Here is a 27,948-nt window from a genome sequence, read left to right as displayed (position 1 = left end):
CCAGTCCTGTCTGGTCCAGCGAAGGTAGGTTTGTGCCCATAGGTGACATTGTTGACGGTGATGTCTGGTAAGGTCCTACCTTACAACAGTTCTACAAGCCCTCAGTTCACTCTCAGCCTATAGTCTGAGCACTGATGGAGTGTGCATTCCTGGTGTAACTCAGGCATTTGTTGTTGCCATCCTGTACCTGTCCCGCAGGTGTGATATTCGGATGTACCGATCCTGTGCAGGCGTTGTCACGCGTGGTCTGCCACTGCAAGGACGATTAGCTGTGATGAGAGGTTTGGACCAGACGAGAGCCTTCATTGCACTCACGCATCGAGTAGCCTTGTGTGCCCAACACCATGTCGCCTGTTTGTGGTTTGTCCCTCCACGGACCACTGTCGGTAGGTACTCAGCACTGCTGACCGGGAGCACCTAATGCACAAGCCTTGCTGTTTCAGAGATGCTCTGTCTTAATTGTCTGGCCATAACAATTTGGCTCTTGTCAAAGTCACTCAGGTCTTTATTCCTGCCCATTTCTCCTGCATTGAATAAGTTGACTACGAGAACAGATTGTTCTCTTACCTTCTAATCTACCCAGTCCTTGACATGTGGCCTTGTTAAGAGATGATCAATGCTATTCGCTTCACCTATGATTGGTCACAATGTTTTGGCTCATTGATTATCCAGTGGCTTTGTAAAACAATTTCAAGAAGGGTTAAAGGGATACAATTCTCTAAGAAAAACTTAAGGAAAGAAATTTCCTTTACATATGCCTATAACTTTGGTGAGACAAGAACTGTTGTCAAACCAAAGTATTTTCTCTTCCATCTCCAGTGGTTTAGTGAAGTGTAACAGTTGAGAATTCTGTAGATACTAAAAAAAATTTCAAGGGAAAAATGTTGACCCTTTGACTATTGTTTTATGCAAAAGAGATGACACTTATCTATACAAAAACAGGCTGTAATATCATATAAAGTTGTACTTGTGCTCAGAGTGCATCCTGAACAGGAGACTCCACCCACACGCTCTGTCACATATTGTACCATGTGCTTCCACATCACATTAATTTCAATTTGAAGGAGAAGGATATTCCTTTTTTCTTCTTCTGCAGGAAATCACATGGAGGTGCCATCGCACTCACATGACAATCTGAACTATGGAAGGGGACATCAATGAAGGCAAGCAAAAATAAATAGGCCTATCAGTAACTTAAGCTAAATATTGGAGTTTTAGATTTGGTCTACGTTTGTACTTTTTTTGTTATTGCTCTTGCAGTGGTCTGCGATTATTATTTGTAGGTTTGAAAAGATTTTGCTGACGCTTTTTACGTCTTTTGTCTCTTTATGATGAGAATGCTCATGAGTTATGTAAATACAGTATGTACTACTTGTAGATTATTTGTTGTTTCGCTGGTTTCACCTGTTGAGTGAGCACGTTACAGTATACGTCGTGACGATTAACGACTCAACTAAATGAAAACTGTAAAGCGCGACGCTAGAGCGATTTATAAGATAACATTGCATTTTCTTTCAGGAATTGCGCTAACCCAGCAGCACTGTGTATTATTCCAACTGATTATGCAAGCAGTGAATACACATCCCTTACTATTGCCACTGTTTCCATAGAGACTGCCAGAGCTGGCACGACTCGAGGATTAAACCAATCAAATAATGTTCCAAATAAAAGTTACATTTTGTCCATGCTATTCCTTTTAATTGGAATGCGCGAAATACATTGCGTAACCAAAATCCATGTCCCTTGTGTTCTTTAAGTCAGCGCAAGTCATTATTCAGTTGGGGAAAATGCTTATTTAATTATATTCAGATAAAACTGTGTTTTATTGCTGGGCCATAATGCACATCTAGTTTAGGGTTTCATTAACACAAAGTATAGTGGTATTTGGGCATGTTATACCTTGGAAGGGTACAATGGGGCTAAATGCACAACATTAGGAACATTTAGTTTTTTCTTGCCACAAAGTGTATAAAGATTGAACATTTTATTGAATATTGATGGAGCAACATCATTTGTGTGCGAAATAAATTATCGATAATAATTGTTTAAAAAGGTTTCAATTGAGACTTTGACCCCATAATTGGGATAAAAGGCCCCTCTGGGTTAAAGTGATATTGTGTAAATATAGAGACAGTTATAGGGCAAAATGTGTCAACTTAGGCAAATACTTTTGAGACAGAAAGATGCTTTTTGAGTAACAACTTATTATAACACTTATTCAAAATAACTACTTCAGAAAAGGGTTAAACATTTTCTGTTAATTTCAACCATATTTGGCATTTCACGAAATCTATAAACAAATTAATCTCCATTGTGATTGGATCAGTCAATGTGACAATTTTTCAGAACAAATCTATTCGCCCCACTTAAGAAAATCAGTGTTTTATGGGGGCCTTTAGCTGCAACAGGGGTCTTTTTACTCAAAATACCACTTATTGGACAGTTATTTAAAAACTTGAACAAAACTGAAAATGTGTATTTTGTCTCAAAATAAATGTGATAATTTCAGCAATTTTTATTAGCTAAATAAATTTGCAAAATGTTTTAAATGGTTAAATATTAGATAAAATTTACTCAAAATCAAACTTTAGACTTTGCACGCAATGATCTCGTGGATCAGGAATATTTTGCTGTGTATAGTAACAAAAAGGTGTTAAGGAAAGTATTGTGGCAGTTTTTGTTGTTGTTTAGTGTTTTGGGAGAAAATCAAATAAAAAATGCCTTTTACTCCAAGGGGACTTTAGCCACGTTGTAATATATATGTGGATGGTAGTCGTTCAGTATCATATGTTAAACTGCATAAAAGCCCATGGTATTAACATTGCAAATGCATACATTAGCTGATCAACTTACAGTGTAAGGCTCCTCGCTTGCCATTGTCAGTTTGCTCGTTCCTGTTGCGTGTCCTCAATCTGGCAACCCATGTGAACTTCAAGTCTGGAGAGGAGGGGCTGGGGGAAACAACTTTTTCCAATATTTTCAATTTGGACATTTTAAACACTTGATGCCAATGTTACATATTGCTCCTTTAAGCTGTAGAGACATGATGTAGCTAAACTCTATCAAGCTCCCATGGGAAAGTTCCTCAATTACCTCATATCAACCATTTACTCACAACACTGTGAAAGCGTTTGTATGAATGTAAAAAATCACAAGAATGTGTTTCACCGCTGTTCAAAAGCTCCTCAGATCGCATAATTTATACAAATAGACTAAATATTAAATTACAGTAAAAAGCCAAGCAATCTCTTCAGTAATCAAAATACTTTTTGAATGTAACTCTATGCTGATTACCAATTTAAATTCTAACTGTAGTGGAATACATTTGCTTATTTAGCATATTACATGCGTAATCCTGTTACATGTATTCCATTACTCCTCAACCCTGCTTAAGCTCTGATGGTTTTCCAACTTTAGGATCAGTCCCATCATACTATCGAGAAGTACATCAAGCCATCTGCTGCAGAAATGATGAACGAGTGCAGATCAATGTATTCCAGAGGCTTCTCAACAGAACTGTTCTCTCTGTCACAGTTCAGAACCAGGTGGGCTTCAGTAACCTGATTTGTGTGGATTTGGAAAATGATAGCAAAACATTGCTGTTAGTTGAAGTACAAACCACATGCTTTATTTAGTGACCTACTTTATACAAGGCTTAAGGAGCAATTTATTGCTTTTTTTTTTTTGGGATACTCAAGGTGCAATCATGATGTATTCTTTACCGAATGATATATCACATTTTTTATGCTAGATAACTGAACATGTAAACAGTGGCGATGGATTCCTAAGCAAAGTATCGCTGTATAAAGGCTTGGCTCTCATTGCCTTTGCCCAGCAAGGAAAGTCACCAAGTCCCAAACTGTTAGATAATTTCCTACAAGGTATGTAAAAGTAGATTTTTTTACCTCAGTTGACATCAGTAAATGTGTAACTTAAAGTCAGTAACCCCAGTTACTCTTCATAAAAATTGTCTTCTGTATAACATGTCAAGTGTTACTATATTGCCACATGTTTGGACTGTCTGTTTTTTTGGTGTTTACCAGGAAGCCTTAAAGGAATAGTTCACTCAAAAATGAAAGTTCTGTCATCATTTATTCACCCTCATGCATTCCAAACTCGTATTACTTTCTTCTGTGGGAGGAGAAATATTGAATAATGTTCATGAACTTTTTTTCCATGTAATGAATGTGAATTGTGACTGAGACATTCTGCAATGGTCCCTAACATTCTGCCTTACCTGTCTACACCGGAAGCGTCCAATAAAATGACGTGATGCGACGGGACAGCTTGAGACTATCTAGACTGAAAACATCAAAGTGCACATTCTAAATGACATGCAGACAGCACGGACCAATCAGTGTTGAGATTGAGTTATAAAGTGGCTGGAGTAGCTCTGCATCGCGTAAGCAATAGAACTAGGTATCCGTTTAATGTTGGCGCACCACAACAGACGCTTGCAGTGTAGAACAACACAAGAGTGAGTAAATGATGATAGAATTTTCAGTTTTGGGTGAATTGTCCCTTTAAGATTTTGTGATTTGTTTGTTTTAGTGTTTCTTCATAACATATTATTAAATTTAGAGCAAAAAATGGTTAAAGATTCTATTCAGTACTTATTATTTTAGGCCTCTTGTGTTGTTTCAGGTGCTACCAGTATGACAGTTGACTGTGCACTTTCAGAGTGATGTTTCCTGTTTTCTCCCCTAAGCATGAACAAGTTTCCCAAAATGCACGCCATTTACAACTGCAACTGCAAATTTCTCTGTGGAATTGCCAATAATTTTTCTTTTGCATTCCACCAAACAAAAGGGTTAGATCCAGGTTGGACTCTGCTAAGACAGCTTTTTTATGCTTTGCTGAATCATGCTATTCTGCAGGTTTTCAGATTCTAATTTCTAAATTTGACACAAACCACAGTAATCTTGTCCAACCAGATGCAGACAGGGCTTTTTAAAATAAACATTGTGTGCCCTAAATTAGTCTTTACTCATACCTTGTCACATTAGTCGATGACCTTTTCGTAATGCTGTTAACAGTTGTTTTTTATGTGCCTTCACAAGACTGTCAAGGAACAGAGTCAGGAAAAACACCGTTGTTGTTACCTTCTTTAATGTAATTAACCTTGATACTAAATGTATCACACCATGGGTGGTCACAGCAAGTCACATGTCTCTGTATTGCATATCCTCTCTTAATACATTCTTTGTTGTGTGTCACATTTTTTAGAGTTCCCGAAGCCTCAGCTAGGAGAGCCAAAGGAGCTGCAGAGTCTGAAGTTTCAGTTGGCTCAGGAGAATCCTTTAATGTTGTTTTTGACTCTGGCGGAGCTGTTGAGTAAGGACACAATCAAGGTTGAACTCATCCCTGAGAAAAAGGGATTGTTTCTTAAACATGTGGAATATCAAGTAACTAGTGAGGTGAGACATGTGGAATATCCTGATGCAACCCAGACAACATTGAATGAATGTGTGCTCCTATAACATGTAATCATTGTGACAAAACAAGCATTTTAAACTCAGCTAGGTATGGCTTGAAAAGAAAACAACCATTTGATCAAAACTTTTGGAAAAGTGCATCAATATAGTGGGATTCAAACGTCAGTGTGGTTCAAGAGTCCACATTTGTTGAAAATATGTGATTCAAGATGTAATTTTAACCTGGAAATGAGAAATGTTTAAAGATTTTGAAAAACTTAAACAAAGAAACAATATGACATAATTTTGTATTTATTTATATTTATTATTTCTAGGTTACTAATCAAGAGTGTTGGGTAAGTTAATCAAAGTAATCCACTACAATTCACAAATTACTTCTCTAAAACTGTAATTAGATTACTGTTTTACTTTATTGAAAAAAAAATTATAATTCTCTGAATTTGTTTGGGAAAGAATTCAAATTAGTTATATAGCTCCTCCTTTTTTGTTCTTGCACACCATTCAGTTGTCAGAAAAACACAAAAAGAACATGCATATGTTATTAATAATTAACATATTCATTAATAATTTAAATGTATTATACATATACATGCGTCTCGAAATTCTACAGCACCACCGGACAGGCCGCCTCCGCCCTGCATGCCATGGCTATCCTGCAAGTTCACCAAGCCAAGGCACTTAAAGATCTGCACCCTGATGTGCTGCAGGAATTGCGCTCTGCCATAACCTCGCTCTCAGAGCCACGAAGGTCACAGCGTAGGCACTCGGGCGGGCAATGTCCACCCTCATGGTCCAGAAGCGTCACCTCTGGCTGAACATGGTCGAGATGCGCGTGACGTTGACAAGGCATGCTTTCTCAACGCTCAGCTTGGCCTATTCGGCGACACCGTCGATGACTTCGCCAGCAGTTTTCAGCGGTGAAGAAGCAGATGGAGGCGATACTCCACATCTTGCCGCGGCGCCGCCAAACCAGCGTGCCCCACCTACTCGCCGAGGCCGTCCCCCTGTGGCTAAACAACAGATAACTCCGTCTCAACCCGGTTCCTTTCTTAGGCAATCGCCCCGTGATGTATTTCCCATGGTTCGGCGGACCCGCATTTCCCTTGGGCAGCCCCGCTGCCCCGGTCGCCGTGCTTGTAGAGTCCCCCCTCGTTAGGCTGGACGTACCACTGTGCCATTCCCACGTATGGCTTCACAACCCTCGTGGTGTATTTGCCACATGTTACCTCCCCCTAGATTGGGCTGGATGTGGCCTCTGCAGGGTCTTTTCCCCCTGAAAGAATAGGACCGGGAAAGACCGCCTTCCCCGACGCATCTGATAGCGTTAAGATAGCCCCAGCCGCTCACGTCCTATGTGAGAGACGTAGTGAGAGCAAAGGCCGCGGCTGCTGGGCTTACTCCCATGCCAGACATGTAGCACTTATTCCCCCCTCAGGGGTGAGTGGAACCTAAGGTTTGTATGACATCTCTTTGGGGGCGTTGGGGAGGGCTACGTGCAGCCAACACAGTTGCCTCTAGCACGCAGTACCCTGCTTGCACCTGTCTCGACAGTTCACGTAACACGGTCAGTGCATGGCGTTTTTAGATGGGACCCCTTGTGTCACTTCATTCGACACAACATCGAGTGAGTGACAGAAGGGGAACGTCATGGTTACTGGTTTAACCTCCATTCCCCGAGGGAAGGAATGAGACGTTGTGTCCCTCCTGCCACAGAACTAGACCTACCACTATAAACAGCCTTACCTTATTTTCAGCTCCTCAGTGCAAAATCCTGACTGGCACTCGCTGGCCTGCTTCCCTTTATACCGTATGTCTGGTGCGGGGGATGCAAATTCTGTCTGCCAACTTGACATTGGCCTTTTCTCAAGTTCAGAGGTACGTTTGGCATCGCAGGAAGACCCCTTATGTCACTTCATTCGACACAACGTCTCGTTCCTTCCCTCGGGGAACGGACGTTACGACAGTAACCATGACGTTACTAGTATGTCCATTTTAGGTTTGTCAGCTTGAATGAAAAACATATTCAAGGCTACATACAGGGGAATTGGATAAAAAAATAGCCATTTCTATTCTTTCATTTTGCATAGTTACACCAGTTTCATACACTAACCTGCAAACTCATCAACATCACTTTGTTCATTCTTGAAGAAGTACAAATATCTTTGTAACTTTAGACTACCATCAGCTCGTAATGTGTGTGTGATATCTGTGCCTTGTACATGCAACGACCGGCTTTAATAAATGTTATATCACCCTCTTGTGGTCTCCCAACGCTATTACGCCAGAGTGTTAAACAGAGGCCAACTGAGTGAGTTGGAAAGTATGCAAATTAGGCTTATTTAAATAACATGCCGATCAATGATCAATATGTCAATATTTTTTGATGTCCCTACTTACCAGTAATTACCTTAATTATAAAAAGTTATTAACTGTAATCTGTTTACAAGAACTGAAAACTTAAAACTTACTTTTACAGTACTTAAAATAATTACATTAAAATAATTGTAATTAAAATAATTTTATTACAGTAACTAATTACTTTGTAATCAGATTACACCAAAAAACTGCTAATCAAATTAGATCATTTGTGATGGCTGAGGTCTTTTGTGATACAAAAGGCTGAGGTCTTGTTAACCATTTAAGCACACAAGATGCTCTTTGAAACATTCTCATATAATTGTGGGATAACATGGATAATATTTTGTACAAACTTGTGGAGTCCATGATGTTCAAGTACATGTTGTCATTAAAGCAATAGGGGACAAACCAAATACTTAGATGTATGTAATTTTTTTTATGACACTTTTCATTCAAATTGCTAGGTTGATGATATAATTTGGGGAAAAACTGAGACTTTTTAGTTAGATTGTCTCTTCAACAAACACAATTGAACACAAGTGGTGATGGAGATGGAGATAGATAAATACCAGATGGAATCAGGGTCAAAAACACATTCAGGTAACATAACATCATCTTAAACCTGTTCCTTAAAACAACAAAGTCCTATTTCAGCATGCTCTCTCACAACAGTTAAAATTGTAATATTGAAATGCATGGCTAATTGTTTGTGCTATGTTCATTTTTCCAGCGTTTTAAAGTGTCAGTCTATCGACGATACAGTGATTTTTACGTCTTCCATGAGCTCCTACTCCAGAGATATGCTTACAGAGTCGTGCCTGCACTGCCCCCCAAAAGAGTGCTGAAAGGAGGTAAGGCATTATTTTACACACCATAAAACCTCAGGCTTTGAAAGGCTTGTAATCAAACCTGTATATTAGTGTTTTCGTTCCCATATAGACTGTGGTGTGACATTCAGTGCTTTCTGGAAATGGACCAGAAAAACAATCACAGTTCTGCCATGGCTAAAAAGAAAAATATTATTTCACTGATCTCAGCAAGTTGTACTTCCATAGTAACTTGAGTACCAAAACGTTCCTTGCTGTGTTTTGTTAATATAAGGAGTATGCTTAGTTGTTTCTGGGAAAGTTTAATCTTTTCTCTGCTCTTTGGCCTTGCTGCAGTCCTGACCTCTATGTCAGAACAAGAGTTCATCAAAGGGCGAAGACGTGCTCTGAGCAGGTTCCTGAATCTTGTGGCAAGACATCCTTTCTTTTCCGAGGATGAACTGGTGAAGACATTCCTCACCTTTAACGGCTCGGTGTGGTTCTTTTCTTTACTTCATCCACAAATGCAAACACTATTCAAAACATGTTTTCTAGATAAACAAGATTTTTTTTTCTTTCTCCCCAATTTGGAATGCCAAATTCCCAATGCGCTCTAAGTCCTTGTGGTGGCGTAGTAACTCGAATCTCAGTTGAATCTCAGTTACCTGCATGTCTGAGACAGTCAATCCGTGCATCTTATCACGTGGCTTGTTGATCGTATTACCGCGGAGACATAGCGCATGTGGAGGCCTCACGTTTTCTTTGTGGCATCCACACACGACACAGCACGCGTCCCACCAAGAGTGAGAACCACATTATAGCGACCACAAGGAGGTTACCCCATGTGACTCTACCCTCCCTAGCAACTGGGCCAATTTGGTTGCTTAGTAGACCTGGCTGGAGTCACTCAGCATGCCCTGGATTCGAACTTGTGACTCCAGGTGTAGTTATATTACTTTAAACCCATTCCCTCTTCTGCAGTGCTTAAGGCTCTTAAGGAAATTGACACTAGGAAATAAGCCGGTCCCGATGGCCTAGACCCAGCTTTACTGAAACTATCGACACATATTATAGTGGAACCTATTACATAAATTTTTAATTTGTCCCTGTCTTCAAATGAATTACTAGATGTTTGGAAATCAGCCCATGGGCTGCCCCTGTTGAAAGGGGGGACTCCTCCATTCTCGATAATTACCGCCCAATTTCTAAACTGTCTGTACTTGCAAAGTTCCTAGAGTCTTTAGTAAACACCCAACTTAAGGGCTTTTTGGAAAATTATAACATACTTTGCCCGGCACAATCAGGCTGTAGGGCCAAGCATAGCACCATTACTGCAGCTACTAAAGTGCTTGATGACATCATCTGTGACCTTGACAATAAGATGAGCTGTGCTGCCCTGTTCATCGACTTGTCAAAGGCTTTTGATACAGTTGATCACTGTATTCTGCTTAAGAGGCTCCGAGACATTGGCTTGGGCACTAAGGCAGTTGATTGGTTTAGAAATGATCTTGCCAATAGAACTCAAACTGTAGTTATCGATGGGCATAGTTCTGCCCCCTTGGGGGTCCGGCGAGGTGTCCCTCAAGGGTCTATCCTTCGTCCGGTCCTATTTACCATTTACATAAACACCATTGCCTCTGTAGCAGATAATGGCAAAATACATCTCTATGCAGACGACACAGCACTATATTGTTCCGCCCCTACCCTAGCTCAAGCTTATCATTCATTACAGCGATCTTGTAATTTATTACAGGCCATCTTCATTGATCTTAGATTGGTTTTAAACGCTGGTAAAACTAAGGTGATGCAGTTCACAAAGTCTTGTACAGTACCCGCATCAACCGCCCTAGCCATTTCCACACTGGATGGGAAGTGTTGAAAATGTTTCATCTTATAAATATCTTGGTCTGTGGATTGATGAAAAGCTAACTTTTAAAGTTCATATTGATAAATTAGTGAGAAAGCTGAGAGTAAAGCTTGGTTTTTATTTTAGAAATAAATCCTGTTTTACTCTCCAAGCTAGGAGGAATTTGATTAGTGCCACTTTCTTACCAGTCTTGGACTATGGGGATGTTATTTATATGCATGCTGCCTCTACAACGCTGCATACACTAGACACAGTCTACCATGGTGCATTACGGTTTATTACTAATGCCAAGTCATTCACTCATCACTGTTGTCTTTATGAGGCGACTGGTTTTAGCTCTTTAGGTCTCCGTAGATGGTTTCACTGGCATATTTTTATTTATAAAGTCATTAATGGTAATTTACCCAGTTATCTTACTAGTTTGTTTACCTGGAATCATTCCATTTACAATCTCCGCTCCGTTAACATTCTGGTTCTAAATATCCCACGTATAACAACTGAATTTGGTAAGACTGCTTTTAGTTATGCTGCTCCTTGGTGTTGGAATTTACTCCAAAGGGTATTGAAGCTTTCTTTTTTTATCCCACTTGAACATTTTAAACAGTTACTTAAATGTTCCAAATTTGAACAATGCACATGTTTTCAATGACTCCTTTATGTCATTCTTAAATTGTTTTATATGTACTGTAAATCTGTTTGTTTGTTGTGTTTGTTACTGTGATTCTGTGAAATTTGTGCAATTGTTGCCCCAGGACTCCCTTGTAAAAGAGATTTGAATATCTCAATGGGACATCACCTGGTAAAATAAAGGATAAAAAAAAAAATACAAAAACAATAAAGTTATCAGCGTCTTTCTCGCTGAGCTACGCAGGCCCCCCTATATAAACAAGATTAAATGTTTGTGAGATTTTATAAAAGGTTATACTGCTGGAAAGAATGCATTTACAAGCACATCGTGCATGCGATTTGTTACTTGAGAAGAAAAGTTATTAGTTGATGTTCTTTGCTGTGTGAGGTTGTGACTTTCCTTTTTCAGTTTTCAATATGTTCCACAGGATGTGCAAACTAAGCTTCGTGATGCTTGGAAAAAATTGGGCGATGAGTTTATGACATGCAAACATGCAACGAAGGTCAAGGTTTGAATTAGCTCTTTTTTACTTTTAGTTCATGGAAGTATTATGTCCAACATCATATGTTATAATTTCACATATAATGTCACATTATGAAATGTATAATTGTATTTGACTGTATTTGTCCACTCATAGTTTTCTTTGTTTATTATGTTATTAGATTTCACTGTAATATAGTAATATAATACTGTGTTTGCTTGTCTTTGTTGTGATTTCTCCAGGATTACCTTCCTGCTGATATCCAGGTTCAGTTTTCATCCAGCAGGGAGCTGATCAGAAATATCCATAACAGTTTTCAGAAGTTACGGGACAGGGCAGAGAGAATGGCCGAGCGCTCTATGGAGAACGCAATAGATCTGCAAATGTTTGGGAAGGAGCTCAGGTACTAACACGTCCTCGGTGCTGTATCTGAAAACATCCATTGCTGCTTGACAAATGTAATAATTTAAGGATCAACCATTGATCAACCCTATTCCTTCATATATATATATGATGTGCATCATAGAAAAATGATACCCTTCAGTGTAATTGTTTTGTGATTGTAATGTCTAATGATCAACGTCACTGTTTGTTTTATGATGATGTCTGGCTGTTTGTACATTTTCCCTTAGGTATAAATGGGACATGCATGCAACATTAACCCTGTTTGAAAATGTTTGATTGTAGTGGCTTGAAAGAGCTTGTCAGATGTTTATCATCAGCCATAGATTTCAGTCTCAGTCTCTCTCCATTCCAGTTCTTTGGGATCCAATGAGTCACCTGTACCTGTCCTGACCTCCTTCAAGAGTCCATGGAGTGCTCTCAGACACTCTGTCAAAGGCCTCTCGGTTGAGTTTGCACTTCTGTCTGAAAAAGCTGTAGAACAGGTACCGTGGTGCCCACACATACCACATGTACTTCTTGTGTGCTGCTACAGAGATGTTTAATGTGTTCATTTAATTCAGGGCAGAAGAGAGGTGGATGATGTGGTTGAAAAATTTAATCTGTTTCTGGACTTGCTGCAGTCATACCGGGTGAGTGTACTGTATAATTGAGCCACAGCTGTAAAAGTTTTTTTCTTTACATTTAGTGCCCATTTAGAAGGTTAAATAAAGAGTAATTGGGCAAAATGGTCACAGAGATGACCGCTATTCATACAGCAATAGTTACAATGAACTGTTCACCCAAAAATGGAAATTATAAAAAACAAAACAAAATGAAAGTAGCCTTAAAGTGGTCAAAAAGTCTTCTGAAGCCATACAATAGCACATTTAAGTTGTTATTGGCTGATAATTATCTCTTCTGTCACAGCTCTTAAATTTAATTAGTGTTTGCATGTCATAATTGGTCATGAGACTCAATGATGTTTGATGTTAAACTTGGTGCGCCATGATAGAACATAGTTTCACTTAAACTCATAATTAGTTTGAGATGATGAAATCATCAATGAAATCAAATGATATTGTGCGATTTGTCTTAAATGAAATTGTAGGACTTTTATTCCCATTGAGACCAACAAATCCACAAACAGAATTTCAAATTGATATAATAAAGTAATCAAATTCTACTTAATAATAAATCTTAAATGGATAGTTCACACAAGAAAGAAAATTCTCTCATTATTTATTCTTACCCATGCCATGTGAATGACTTTCTTCTTCTGAACACAAACGAGGAGTTTTAAAAGGATATTTCAGCTCTCTAGGTCCATAAAATGCAAGTGAATGGTGGCCAGAATTTTGATGGTCCAAAAAGCACAAAGGCAGCGTAAAAGTAATCTATAAGACTCCAGTGGTTTAATCCATGTCTTCAGAAGCGTTATGATAGGTGTGGGTGAGAACAGTTCAATATTTAAGTCCTTTTTTACTATAAATTCTCCTCCCTGCCCAGTAGGTGGTGATATGCAGAACTAATGTGAATCGGTGAAAACAAAAGAAGAGGAATGTGAAGGTGAAAGTGGAGATTTATAGTAAAAAAGGACTTGTTTGTCACCCACACCTATCATATCGCATTTGAAGATATGGATTTAACCAGTGGAGCCTTTTTGTTATTTTTGATGCTTGAAAGTTCTGGCCACCATTCACTTGCATTTTATGGACCTACAGAGCTGAGATATTCTTCTAAAAATCTTTGTTTTAAGCAGAATTAAGAAAGTATGAGATGGCATGAGGGTGAGTAAATTATGAGAATTTCATTTTTGGGTGAACTATCCCTTTAAGATATGAAACATCTGTAAACAAATTTGGTTATTCATTCCATATTTATGCACTACAAATGACTGATGTATGTCATTAACCTGTAATACAATATCCTGGTCTCATTCCAAAGCATAATGTTTTCTTTCTTCTATGGTACACAGTGATTCTCCTATTAAATTCATGATTAGGTTTAGGGTTTGGGCAAGGGGTTACACATTATGGTTAGGTTTAGGTTTGGGATTGGGGGTTAGGTTTCTTGCAGTTAGGTTAATTTTAATAATATTGTTCATTGAATTGTTTTTGGTTTCTCTATAGGAATAAAAGTTGTGTGTTTTGTGCTGTCTTGTACTGTTATTGCGACTTGTCATGAGGCTGGGATGAAAAATGAGAATTTGACTTGTGGATGTCAAGACTATTAGCAAATAACGACTTAAATTTCAATCTTTTCCACAACAAACCAATCATGTGGCTTTAAAACATTGCACATAAATAGTTTGGATCACTTTAATGTTGCTTTTTTGCAAACAATGATGTGTCATTTTCTGCCAATTACTCCTTTAAACTGTGTGTTAGAAACAGGATTGGTAAATGTTGCGAGCCAGATTGGAACTTGCATCATCTGCATGAACACCTCATCTCAATGCCCATGAGCTCTAACCACTAAGCCATGGCGCTGACACAGCAAATTCTTGTTTAACAAATGTATTTGTGGTGTCATGCAGGACTTGTGTGAGCGGCATGAGAAGGGGGTCTTGCAAGAGCACCAGCGAGCGCTACAGAAGTACGGCATAATGAAGAGACAAATGCTGAGTTCCACAGTACAGCCTAAAGAACAGCTTTCTGTTGAACAGCTGGAGTCCCGCATCGTGCAGGTCAGCCCACTCACACTAGAAAGATCTACAACAGTCTGAGAGGTAATATTACCAGAGGGCAAAATTGGATACCAGTCGCTTGAGGGTGTCTGATTCATCCTTCCCTTTAGTAGGGGAATTTGAGTTTAAGGGCTTAAAACCAAAGCCCTTGAGCAAAATTCATACACTCAACATCCCTCAGGAAGATAGCCGGTGTCCTCTGTGTTCCTGTATTAACATCAGGTGTGCTGCAATGAAGTGACAAGCAATAAAAGCTATAGGTTTATCAAAACAGCGCAGTGGCCCCAAAATCATTTGGACACTTAAGCCACACTGCTAAAAGTGGTAAACTGCATTTGTTTTCTTAAGGAGCTATTTGTGCTTGTTCTAACACTTAAAATTTGTTTTTAATGTAATGTATTCAGGTTGATTCAGTAATGTTACATAAAATTTTTGACTTGAATCAAACCAGTTCCCTATCGAGAGGTCTCTCCTATTGCGTAAGTAGCTTACGCTATGGGAAAACTCCTTTTCTCGAGAAATATTGAAGTCTTTATGTAAAACGCATTGCAGCTGCACAGCAGACAGCGATGAGCGAGGCAGCTCGGTCATTGGCTGTGCCGCGGCAACTGCTCGAACCAATGATGGGGCGACTCTGAACGCCTCACGTTCGCGCGCTCAGAGCCTGCCGAAATTAGCATAGGCAGGCTATATAATGGGCACCCCGTCATGCGAGTTCCTTTAGATTTAATCTCCTTCAGCGAAGACCTTCTCTTCGCTGGATCCTCCGGATTGTTGGAGTCTTTCGCCGCCGTTGACAAGCTTAGAGCAGGACTGCTAAGAGGACGCTGGCGCCTTCAGCCGCCTTCGAAGCCTTCTGCTACGCCATCCGGCGCGCATCGGATATCCTTTACTGCAAGCGCTCGCCCCCGAGTAATTTTCCAAGGCGTTGTTTCAAACGCCTTCAGCCTGCGCCTCGTGCAGAGGCCCTCTTCACGACGGAGATCGGCACATCATCTGAACTCGCTGCCTGGGTCTGGACCACGCAGAAGCTGCACTCATTCAGGGCGGATGCCCCGAATGCGACTCCTTGGGCCTCGCCGAGCTGCGCGCTCGCTTTGCCGTTTTCACTGCAAACGAGCCGGCTTCCACCGTGCTGCCACCTCCGTTCGAGCCGCGCAAGAAAAGCGCCGCTCACAGAGACTGCCAGAGCACGCTGACTTCGGTGACGCCACGCCGCCCAGTCCCCGCGTGCATCACCGCTACCAGAAATCTCCCCGCCGCCAGTCCATTTCACGAGGCGGACCTGCACCCCTCCAACAAAGCGGTGGGTCTCGCCTCGCTCGGCACATCAGGGGACGACGATGGAAAGGATGACAGCCTCTCTCTTGACGCTGCATCCGACGACTGGCCGGGCTCGTTCGACCCCGCGCCATCGACATCAGCGGACACGAGCGCGGGCAACAGCATGGACTCGGAAATCGTCCGTATCCTGTCAAAAGCCGTGGAAGACCTCGGGCTCGACTGGTCTTCCCCGGAAGAACCCGCCCGCAGCCGGCTGGACGAGTGGTTCCTGCAGGGGTGCCGGCAGGCCCCCCGACAGAGACCCTCTCCTTTCTTCCCTGAGGTCCACGACAAGCTCACAAAGTCGTGGAAAGCCCCGCACTCTGCTCGCCTAAAGCCTTCTTTTTCTTCCTTGCTCTCCTCAGTGGAAGGCACGAGAGAAAGAGGCTACGAGGCAACTCCGCCCCTCGAGGAGACCGTGGCCAACCATCTATGCCCACCCTCCACCGCTGGATGGAAGGCCAGAGCTTCTCACCCCTCGAAGCCCTGCAGAACCACCTCAGCTCTCGCCGGTCGCGCATACGCCGCCGCCGGCCAAGCTGCGTCAGCGCTGCATTCGATGGCGGTCCTACAAGTTTTTCAGGCCAAACTCCTCCGCAACATGGACAAGTCTGGACCTGAACCCGAGGCTTTCAAGGACCTGCGCAGAGCTACGGACGTAGCCCTGCGAGCCACAAAGGGCACAGCCCAATCCATCGGCCGGGCCATGGCTAATTTGACCGTCCTTGAGCGCCATCTGTGGCTAACGCTAACGGAGATGAAGGACGCGGATAAGGCACCATTTCTTGACGCGCCTGTGACTCCAAGCGGCCTGTTCGGACCGGCGGTGAGAGAATTCACTGAGCGCTTCACTGAGGCTCGGAAGGATTCGCAAGCTATGCATCACTTCCTGCCCAAGCGCTCCAGCTCGTCTCAGAAACCGCCCCAGCAGCAGCAGCGAGCCAGGGCAGAGCCGCCCGTCTCCCAGCCAAAGAGCAGACCTGAAAAGGACAATCGACGCCGCTCGCGTTCCGCTGGCCGAAGAAAGCCGCACGAGCAACGAGGTCCTCGGCCCAGAATCACTCTGAACACGGAGCCTCGTAAGTCTTCCTAGCAACAGGAAGAAAAAGAGAGAGTACGTGTCTCACAAAAGCCGCACATGTTCTACGCACCGAGGTGCTCAAACTGATAGAGAAGGGCGCTATAGAAACAGTTTCTCCCTCTTTGAGCGAGGCGGGTTTTTACAGCCGCTATTTTCTCGTCCCGAAAAAGGACGGTGGCCTTCGCCCCATCCTGGATCTCAGACATCTGAACAAAGCTTTAATGATTCGCTCGTTCAGAATGTTAACAACCAAACATATCCTCGTGCAAGTTCGCCCCGGGGATTGGTTTCTATCAGTGGATTTGAAAGACGCTTACTTTCACATTCCGATAGCGCCTCATCACAGGCCCTTTCTGAGATTCGCTTTTGAGGGACAGTCATACCAGTACACAGTACTACCATTCGGCCTATCATTGGCCCCCCGTACATTCACGAAATGTATGGACGCGGCACTTTCCCCCCTGAGACAGCGGGGAGTGCGAATACTGAATTACCTCGACGATTGGCTAATCATAGCACAATCAGAGGACCAGTTAATGATGCACAGATCTTGGATTATCAGCCATGTAGAATGCCTGGGTCTGAGAATCAATTTTGCAAAGAGCGTGCTATCCCCCAGCCAGAATATCTCTTTTCTGGGAATAGTGCTAGACTCAGTGCAGATGACAGCGCACCTCTCATCAGAGCGCGCGCTCTCTATTCGACGCCTTGCAACATCGTTCAGAACGGGCGCGCACGCCCCCGTCAAATGATTTCAAAGAATGCTCGGTCTCATGGCCTCGGCATCAGCTGTACTCCAGCTAGGATTGTTGCACATGCGTCCTCTCCAGCGCTGGCTCAAGAGCCGTGTCCCCACTCACGCGTGGCGCTTGGGCCACTTTTTGATCAGAGCGAATCACGGCTGTATAAAAGCCCTGATGCCCTGGAAAGCCATCAACTGGTATCAAACTGGCGTGAGTCTGGGCGTGAGTATGCGGAGAAAAGTTATCATGACAGATGCCTCCAAAATAGGATGGGGGGCCCTTTACGAGGGCAGGCCTGTCTCCGGGTTTTGGTCAAACCCGGAAAAGCGCCTACACATAAACTGTCTGGAAATGAAAGCGGTCGCCTTGGCTCTCAGAGCCCTGCTTCCGTACCTAAAAAACGAACACGTCCTGGTCCGAACGGACAACATGACGGTAGTTTCGTATATAACTTCGCCAAGGTGGACTCAGGTCGAGCTCCCTGCACTCTATGGCCAGGAGCTCATCCTATGGTCACAACACCACCTGCGCTCGCTAAGGGCAGCGCACGTGCCAGGTGTCCTGAACCAAGGAGCGGACATGCTATCCAGAGACAAGGTTCTCCCAGGAGAATGGTCTCTCCACCCTCTGACGGTTCAGTGGTTATGGCAAACCTTTGGCGAGGCAGAGGTCGACCTCTTCGCCTCCAAGGAAAACGTGCACTGCCCTCTCTTCTTCTCAAAAAGCACGGACGCGCTCGCCCAAGTTTGGCCGAGCCGCCCCTTGTATGCTTTTCCCCCGATCGCGATGCTACCTCAGGTCATCAGTCGGATCAGGGAGGTGAAATGTGCAGTGCTCCTGGTAGCCCCACCGAAAAACCAGACGTGGTTTCCAGAACTGATACAGATGATGCAATCTGCCCCATGGCCGATTCTGCTGAGGCAAGACCTCCTCGGACAGGCCAGCGGGATGATTCTTCATCCCCGCCCCGATCTGTGGGCCCTCCATGCATGGCCCCTCAACGGGTTCCGAGAACCTCCCCAGTGGAGTTTTGAGAACCATTACTGAGGCGCGAGCGCCCTCTACGAGGTGCTTGTATGCCCGAAAGTGGAAAGTGTTCAGTGACTGGTGTGATACCAAGAGTTTGAACCCCAAAACGTGCGAGATACCAAGTGTACTCGCCTTTTTGCAGGAGCTGCTGGAGGCGGGCCACACACCCTCCACGCTCAAAGTCTATGTGGCTGCCATAGTGGCTTCACACAATCCTGATAAAGGACATTCATTAGGGAAAAACGATCTGATCGTTCGTTTCCTAAGAGGCTCTAGGAGGATGAACCCTCCTCGCCCACCTTCGGTGCCGATCTGGGACCTGGCCACGGTCCTGGACGCACTCAAGGGTGCCCCGTTCGAACCTCTCTGAACCGTGCACCTTAAGCAGCTCTCGCTCAAAACCGCGCTCTTGCTGGCGCTCGCTTCAGTTAAAAGAGTGGGCGACCTGCACGCGCTGTCATCAAGCGCTGCTTGCCTGGAATTTGGACCTAACGACTGCAGAGTTGTCCTTAGGCCAAAGCACGGGTATATTCCTAAAGTGCTCTCTACACCCTTCAGAGCACAGGTGATATCTCTGGCAGCACTATCGTCCCCAGCAGACGAAGGCGACACAAATTTACTCTGCCCGGTCAGGGCGCTCAGAGTATATTTGGAACGTTCTGCCCTGTTCAGACAGATGGAACAATTATTCGTATGCTTTGGCGGCCGAACTAAGGGTCTCGCTGTCTCAAAGCAAAGAATATCGCGCTGGATAGTGGATGCTATAGCGCTGGCTTATGAAGCCAAGGGCCTTCAATGCCCCTTAGGCATCAGAGCTCACTCTACGAGGAGCATGGCCTCCTCGTGGGCGTGGTCGAGTGGGATACCCATTGAAGATATTTGTGCGGCGGCAGGCTGGGCCTCGCCTTCGACATTTATCAGGTTTTATAACCTACAGGTCCCCTCATTGCATTCCAACATTCTATCAGCCTGACTATAGAATGGAATAGAGTGTGTGTATGCTGGGCATCACCTCTTCCCTTATAAGGTCCGTCTCTGACCGACTTAGAGGATTTATTATGCGTACCAGTACATAAAAAGCTCAGTACATAAGATGTGTGCTTGTGTTTGTACAAAGAGCGCCCCGCCTTGGGCAAGGACGCTCTGTAATATCCCAGTATATAGCTCGCCGTTGGCCGGCTCGGGGAATAATCACTTTGCTGTAAAGCTCAGGCACCTGCCTCTGGTTTTATAGAGCGAAGTCAGCACGCACTGCGTTTTACATGGTGTTCCCATAGCGTAAGCTACTTACGCAATAGGAGAGACCTCTCGATAGGGAACGACTCGGTTACTAGTGTAACCTCGGTTCCCTGAGAGGAGGGAACGAGTATTGCGTAAGCTGCCATGCTTGTGGTTGGTCAGTTCGCTTCAGTCGATTGAACCTAAAGGAACTCGCATGACGGGGTGCCCATTATATAGCCTGCCTATGCTAATTTCGGCAGGCTCTGAGCGCGCGAACGCGAGGCGCGCGCAAATTGGTCGCGCGTTCAGAGTCGCCCCGTCATTGGTTCGAGCAGTTGCCGCGGCACAGCCAATGACCGAGCTGCCTCGGTCTTTCATCGAATATAGACTTTCATCATATTACTGTAGATAAGAAAATATCAAACCAAGTGGCACCTCAAACAAATGATGCAATAGCTTTTATTCAGAACTAACATTTGTGAAACCAGTTTTGCAATGACATCTGGTCTCAAGCTGTCATGTTCACTGTTGTCTTTTTGTTTTTGTGCTTTTATGTTGAAGTTTAGTTTAGTTCCTGTTTCCTGTTTGGTTTTTGTTGTCCTTTGTAGTTTCTTTTTATGATTGGTTTTCCCCTGATTGTTCCTCCTTCCCTGATTGTTTCCCCAGGTGTTCCTCATTCCCTTGTTTGTTCCTTTCTGTATTTAAACCCTGGTTGTTTGTTCAGTCTCTGTTGGTCGTTGTTTGATGAATGTTGATGTCTTCCCTTTTGTTCATCCAGTTCCGTGTACCCTCGATGTTTTCCCGATTTAGTTTTGTTTCCCCATGTGGAGGTTTTCATTTATTCCTGTTTGTTTTGTGTTCACTTTAATTTATAATAAACCGCATTTTGATCCCACTTCTTGTTTGCCCTCGTCTGCATCATAACACAAGCATACTTTTTAGTGGATTTATGAAGTGAAGTCGGTTCTCCTCAAGTTCACACAGATGCAGGTGTAGTTAATCACATTATATGTTCCACTAATGTTTGAGAATATTGAATGTTTCAGAAAGTGTCCAAATACTTTGATTTAAATTTGAACAGTATATGTTGTTTTATCATTGTGAACCCAACAAACTTTTTTTGACAAATTATTTTCTCAAAAAATGTCATTCATGAGGCTTAAAGGGATAGTTCGCCCAGAAAGTTCTCTCATCATTTACTCTCTTACCCACATGCCATTTCAGTTGTGTATGACTTTCTTTCTTCATCAGAACACATTTAAAGGAAAATAGAAGAATATGTCAGCTCAGGAGGTCCTTAAAATGCAACTGGATGGTGATCCGACATTTGAAGCTCCAAAAATCACAGACAGTCTGCATAAACGCCATCTAAACGACGCCATTGGTTAAATTAACGTCTCCTAAAGCGAAACAATTGCTTTTGGTACGAAATCAAAAGCGACAGTTTATAGTTAAAAGTATATAAATATTTATTTTTTTTGCACCAAAAGTGATCGTTTAGCTTTAGAAGATTAATTAACCACTGGAGTAGTATGGATGACTTTATGCTGACTGTGATTTTTGGAGCTGTTCTGCTGAAGAAAGAAAGTAATTTACACCTGTGATGGCATGAGTGTGAGTAAACGATGAGAGAATTTTCATTTTTGGTTGAACTAATCCTTTAAGTGTCCAAATACTTTTTGGGGCCACAGTATATTAAACATTCAGGATATTCTGATTGTCTTTGATTGTGATGCTTCACATTGCATCGAGACAAACTGTATTAGGACATGCTGTCAGGCTGTAATGACAAAGTTCTATAAACAAAGGACTTATATGCTCTATTTAGCCATTTGTTCTAATGGGCAATAATGAAATTACATCACCACCACTGAGAATATTGGATAAGCCATCAAGTTATTCCTAGCCAATCATTTAATTTTATTCACCCTAATAATATAAAACCGTTTATTATGTGAAAAAGTGAATAATTGTTTTTTTTAAGGCCATACATCATCAAAACCAGTTGCTTCTTTCATCTTTTGTAAAGACCCATTCTTTTGTCTTTAGGGTAAAAGCCCGACCAGCTGGAATAAATGAGGGGAAGAGATTGACTCTTGAATGATATCTTGATCCATTGCAAAAACATTTGAGACACATAAAAATTTAACCTTCACGATGCATGCTACGATCCACTCTGTGGTTTTTAACCACAGTGAGAGCATAGTTTTAAAAGCTCTCTCTCTCTACATGCAGCAGTTATTGCTTACTACAGGGGTAATGATAGAGAATAGGGAGGAACACTGTAACCACATTTTGATCTTTGACTCACCATAGCAAGAGAATGCTATTCAAGCCATGGAGCTGCGCAACTACTTTTCCCTGTTCTGCCTGCACCAGGAGAGTCAGATTATCTTCACATATCTGCCCATCACGTCTCACATCCTGGGGGCATTTGTCGACTCCCAAGTGCAGGGGCATAAAGAGGTAAGCTTATCTTTTATCGTTTATTGTTTTATCGTTTCTGTGTTAATATTAAGTTGGGTTTTAAAGGAATATTCCAGGTTCAATACAATTTAAGCTCAATCGACAGCATTTGTGGAATAATGTTGATTACCACAAAAATAAACTTCAACTTGTCCCTTTCTTCTTTGAAATTTCTTAAAAAAAAGCAAAAATTGAGGTTACAGTGAGGCACTTACAACGGAAGTGAATGGGGCCAATTTTTGAAGGGTTTAATGGCAGAAATGTGAAGCTCATAATTTAATAAAGCACTTATACTAATTCTTCTGTTAAAACTAAACTGTAAAGTTGTTTAAATCGTCATTTTGACAGTAATTTTAAGGATTTAGTGTTTACAGCATCACGATGGCAACAAAGTTGTATAATTGGATATAACAACACAGAAAAGGTTAGTAATCAGTTGTATCACACTATATCATGTTAACACACATATTGATTTCATTTTGTGGCAATCGTTTTGAAAAGTATTTTAACATTTACCGATTGGCCCCATTCTCTTCCATTGTAAGTACCTCACTTTTTTTTCTTTTTCTTTTTTTTTTTTACAAGAAAAAGAGGGGCATGTCAAATTTAAGGAATGAGATAGTCCTTTTAAGTGTGCCAAAATTGTTTTCTTTTGTTTTAGTTATTACTGTTATCGTCAGCAAATCTCCTAACTTTTGTTGATCTCACATTTCTGTAGATGGGTGAGGTGTGGCAAGATCTTCATTCCAAGGTTAAAAGTGTTTTTAAGAACAGTAACGGACTTCAGTCTCCACCTCTCAGCCCAAAATAGCCCCACACTACTGTGCCTACAGAATTAAATGAAGATTTGAACTGCAGGACCTCTGAAAAACTACACACAGTTGAACAATTTTTAACACACTACAATGCCCTGCAAAGAATTATGAGAAAACCGCTTCTCCCTGAATGTTTATGTAGCAGACCTGAATGTTATTACAATTTGAAGAGTGCCCTTAATTTCTGTCATTTTGAGCAAACTGACAAATGTTGACCATATACACTCATGAGACGAAACATTGTGACCACTCACAGGAAAGGCGAATAATCTTGATCAGCTCCTAACAAAGCCACATGTCAAGGTCTGGGTAGATTCGATGGTAATCGAACTATCAGTTCTTGTATTCAACGTGTTGAATGCAGTAGAAATGGGCAGGAGTAAAGGCCTGAGTGGCTTTGACAAGGGCCAAATTGTTATGGCCAGATGACTAAGTCAGAGCATCTCTGAAACGTCAAGGCTTGTGTGGTGTTCCTGGTCAGCTGTGGCGAGTGGCTCCCAAGGTGCATCGATGCGTGAGGGCAACAAAGGCTATCCTGTCTGGTACGAACCGACAGAAGGTCTACTGTGAACTTTTTATGATGTTATAGAAGGAATGTGTCACAACACACAATGCATTACACCCTGCTGCGTATGGGGCTGCGTAGCCGCAGACCGGTCAGAGTGCCCATGATGATCCCTGTCCACCATCGAAAGAGTCTACAATGGGCACACAAGCGTCTGAACTGGACCTTGGAGCAATGGAAGAATGTCACCTGGTCCGATAAGTCCCATTTTCTTTTACATCACGTTGACAGCCATGTACATGTGAGCTGTTTACCTGGGGAAGTGATGGTGCCAGGATGCACTATGGGTAGATGACAAGCTGGTGGAGGGAGTGTGTCGCTCTGGGCAATGTTCTGCTGGGAAACCCTGGGTCCGGGCATTCATGTGGACCTCAATTTGACACATGCCCTACCACACTGCACACATTGTTCGGGAATGGTCTAAGGACTTGATGAAGAGTTCAAGATGTTGCTCTGGCCTACAAATTGCACAGATCTAAATCAGATTTAGCATCTGTGAGATGTGCTGGACCAACAAGTCAGATTCTCGGTGGCTTCACCTTGCAACTTACTGGACTTGAAGGATCTGCTGCTAATATCTTGGTGCCAAATACCACAGGACACCTTTAAGGGTCTTGTAGAGTCCATGCCTCGGTGGGACAGTGCTGTTTTTGTGGCATGCAGAGGACCAAAAGCATATTAGGCTGGTGATCATAAAGTTTTGGCTTATCAGTGTATTTTTGAACATGTACCATAGTATTCTTGAAGTGCCTAGGATAAGCTTATAATACCATGGCACATAAATATGGTAATCATTCAGTACCATGGTATATATCAAAGTATCGGATGCCATCAGTTTACCATGGTTACCCCCACATGTAAAGGTTATGGATAAACACTGTATTTTTTGACAGTGTTTTACTGTATGCAAAGCTAAACCTGCTTTTTTGAAATGCAATCTAATCTTGAAGAGATTGAATTGAACACTATAGACAGCATTACACATGAACAATTACTGGTAACACTTTACAATAATGTTCAATTCGTTAACATTAGGTATAATGAACAATATATTATTTACAGCATTTATTAATCTTTTTAAATGTTAAATATAACATTTAAACATTTTAAACAATTGTTAAAAATACAATTGTTCTGTGTTAGTTCATTGTGAATACCTAATGTTAATATATGTGAATGTGTATATGTGAACTAACGTTAACAGATACAACTTTTGATTTTAAAAATGTATTTGTATGTTGAAATTAACATGAACTAAGATTAATAATTGCTGTTAAAGTATTAATTGTTAGTTTATGTTAACTAGTGTTACCAACTGGAACCTTATTGTAAAGTGTTATCAAATTACCTATAAAGATATGCCCTCATATCTCTAAAAATTGTCCTCAGGATACATCAATAGCCTGCTAACCAGAGGTTAGAAAAACAAAGAGAGATTATATTATTAATTAAACTGACATTGATCTATTTATGCCAGTATAAGATGAGCTGTTCACTCCATGTAAAAGTTTATTTTTTTCCACATATCATTTGATCATTATCATGTAATTTTAAGTAATATATACAACAATGAAAACACTTTCAAACTAGATTTCTGACAGTTCTGTAAAATTTTAAAATGTGTATTGCTAAACCTGAGCTTGATAGAATGTAGCTACAACTTCAGTGAACTTGACATTATTTGCAAAAGAAAACTGCCTCTCTCAGCTGATTTTACTACCCAAAGAATTGTTTTTATTCTTTGGATTAATCAAAATAGTCTAAAATGATCATATATATATATATTCTAGATTGTCATTTGTTCTAGAGCTCTTTGTTAAATAATGCATGCACAGTGAATATTTAACATTTTATCAAACATTATTACAGGGCTTATTACAAATTGTAAGTATGTACTTGCTAATAGGAGTGGTGGTGGTTTAGTGGTCTAAGCACATAACTGGTAATCAGAAGGATGTTGGTTCAAGCCCCACAGCCACCACCATTGTATCCTTGAGCAAGGCACTTAACTAGGGTGACCAAACGTCCTGTCCTGGCCGTTTTTTATAAAGTGATACAGTGATAATAACAAATTTCTATCCATACAGAGGCATAGCCTACTTTAAATGTATTGAAATTAACAAGGCATCTTTGAGTAAAATTCGAGTATCATTTGAGTATCTCATTGCCGTGCCGAGTGTCCTGGTTTTTGGTAATCAAAATATGGTCACCCTAACTTAACTCCAGATTGCTCCAGGGGGATTGTCCCTGTAATAAGTGCTCTGTAAGTCGCTTTGGATAAAAGCGTCTGCCAAATGCATAAATGTAATACTAATCAAAGCAGTAAAGATAGATACTTTACTATTCCCTTGATGGAAATTACAGAGATTGGTGGTAATATTTGATTACTTGATTCATAGCGTGAAACTTTTAACTTTAAAGGCACTTTAACTTTGAAATACACCAGGGACTCTTATTTTGAAATGCAACTGCTTCACTGCTTCCAGTTGCTCATTCAAACAAACCTATGATTCAAAAAGATAAGGGAAATAAAATGTGTACAATGATATACAACGTATTACAATATAAACCATTAAGAGTAAACATTGTCATATTTCATCAACACTATATCATCATCATCATCAACAGTTGATCTAGTGATAGTTTGTCATAAATTTCTGATTTGGCCCAATGATTGTGAACTGCTCTGCAACATCTGGAAACACGCGTTTTCTGAAGGAGGCAGCGCACGCATTTAATTCAATCATATTCTTTTGAAGTTTGATTATCACATTAGGTCATATCACGATTCCTGTGTTTCCGCCCCCAAATTTAAGACCTCTTTAAATTATAATTAAGACTTTTGTTGTATGATCTAAGATATTTAAAACTTTGAAAACTGAATTTAAGACATTTTAAGACTTTTTAAGAATCCGCGGGAACCATGTACATAATATATTTCAACATTCAACTCTGCCACCTGCTGGCAGTATATGCTAATGCACGTTTGAGTACCTGTTGAGTGTTCTTGATTTAGAGTTTTAGATGATAATTTATGACATATTCTGTCAGCATGTGTACTACCAGATGTATTTATTATAATGTATATTTTATACAATATAATTAATTTATATTATACAGTTTTTACCCCAGTTATGGATATACTGATGCACAAACTGTATTTGATAATCATTTAATTTTACAAGTATAAATGCACACAAAAGTCAGAAAATGTAATTAAACTATTCTATTTTCTTCAAATCTGTTATTTAGAATACTTTAAGTTGTAAGAAATGTATATTCTTGGTGTGTAAATATGTTGGTAAACACACACACACACACACACACACACACACACACACACACACACACACACACACATGTTGTGTTTCCATGTTTTATGGGGACTTTCCATAGACATAATGACTTTTATACTGTACAAACTTTATATTCTATCCCCTAAACCTAACCCTACCCCTAAACCTAACCCTCACAGAAAACTTTCTGCATTTTTACATTTTCAAAAAACATAATTTAGTATGATTTATAAGCTGTTTTCCTCATGGGGACCGACAAAATGTCCCCACAAGGTCAAAAATTTCGGGTTTTACTATCCTTATGGGGACATTTGGTCCCCACAAAGTGATAAATACACGCTCACACACACACACACACACACACACACACACACATATATATATATATATATATATATATATATATATATATATATATATATATATATATATAGGAAACACTTTACAACAAGGTTGCATTTGTTAACATGAACTAACAATAAAAAAATATTTTACAGCATTTATTAATCTTGGTTGATGTTAGTTTTTACACACAGTAATACGTTTTTAAATCAAAAGATGTATATGATTACATTAGTTAATGCTCATGAACTAACAATGAACAATTTATTAACTAAATAAACAAAGATTAAAGCATTCTGTAAAAAAATATATGTTGTTCATTGTTTGTTCGTGATACCTAAACTTGTGTGGGATTATATTATATCCCACACAATACCTAATGTTAACAAATGATACATCATTGTAAGTGTTAGCAATATATT

General features: G+C 41.1%; 1 protein-coding gene across 3 annotated transcripts; it reads left to right on the top strand.

Annotated features, from left to right (window-relative positions):
• The first annotated feature begins 1,027 nt into the window (after positions 1–1,027).
• On the top strand, positions 1,028–27,521 carry LOC127653266 (sorting nexin-8-like). 3 transcript variants are annotated; one of them, XM_052139895.1, is made up of 13 exons: positions 1,028–1,163; positions 3,418–3,545; positions 3,752–3,881; positions 5,227–5,417; positions 8,524–8,644; positions 8,957–9,093; positions 11,522–11,596; positions 11,818–11,978; positions 12,333–12,462; positions 12,541–12,609; positions 14,496–14,645; positions 22,359–22,508; positions 23,227–27,521. In XM_052139895.1, exons 1-13 carry the CDS (start codon positions 1,142–1,144, stop codon positions 23,317–23,319), a joined length of 1,557 nt encoding a protein of 518 aa, XP_051995855.1. In that variant the 5' UTR covers positions 1,028–1,141; the 3' UTR covers positions 23,320–27,521. The 3 variants fall into 3 exon arrangements, with proteins under 3 accessions (XP_051995855.1, XP_051995854.1, XP_051995856.1); XM_052139894.1 differs by having other exon boundaries at positions 11,522–11,602; XM_052139896.1 differs by lacking the exons at positions 22,359–22,508; positions 23,227–27,521 and adding an exon at positions 22,092–22,345 and having other exon boundaries at positions 11,522–11,602.
• The last annotated feature ends 427 nt before the right edge of the window (positions 27,522–27,948 follow it).

This window comes from Xyrauchen texanus, chromosome 12 (assembly GCF_025860055.1).
Source record: "Xyrauchen texanus isolate HMW12.3.18 chromosome 12, RBS_HiC_50CHRs, whole genome shotgun sequence".
Lineage (NCBI taxonomy): Eukaryota > Metazoa > Chordata > Actinopteri > Cypriniformes > Catostomidae > Xyrauchen > Xyrauchen texanus.
The sequence above is the reverse complement of the archived record's forward strand: the minus strand, read 5'-3'. Positions and strand labels throughout refer to the sequence as shown.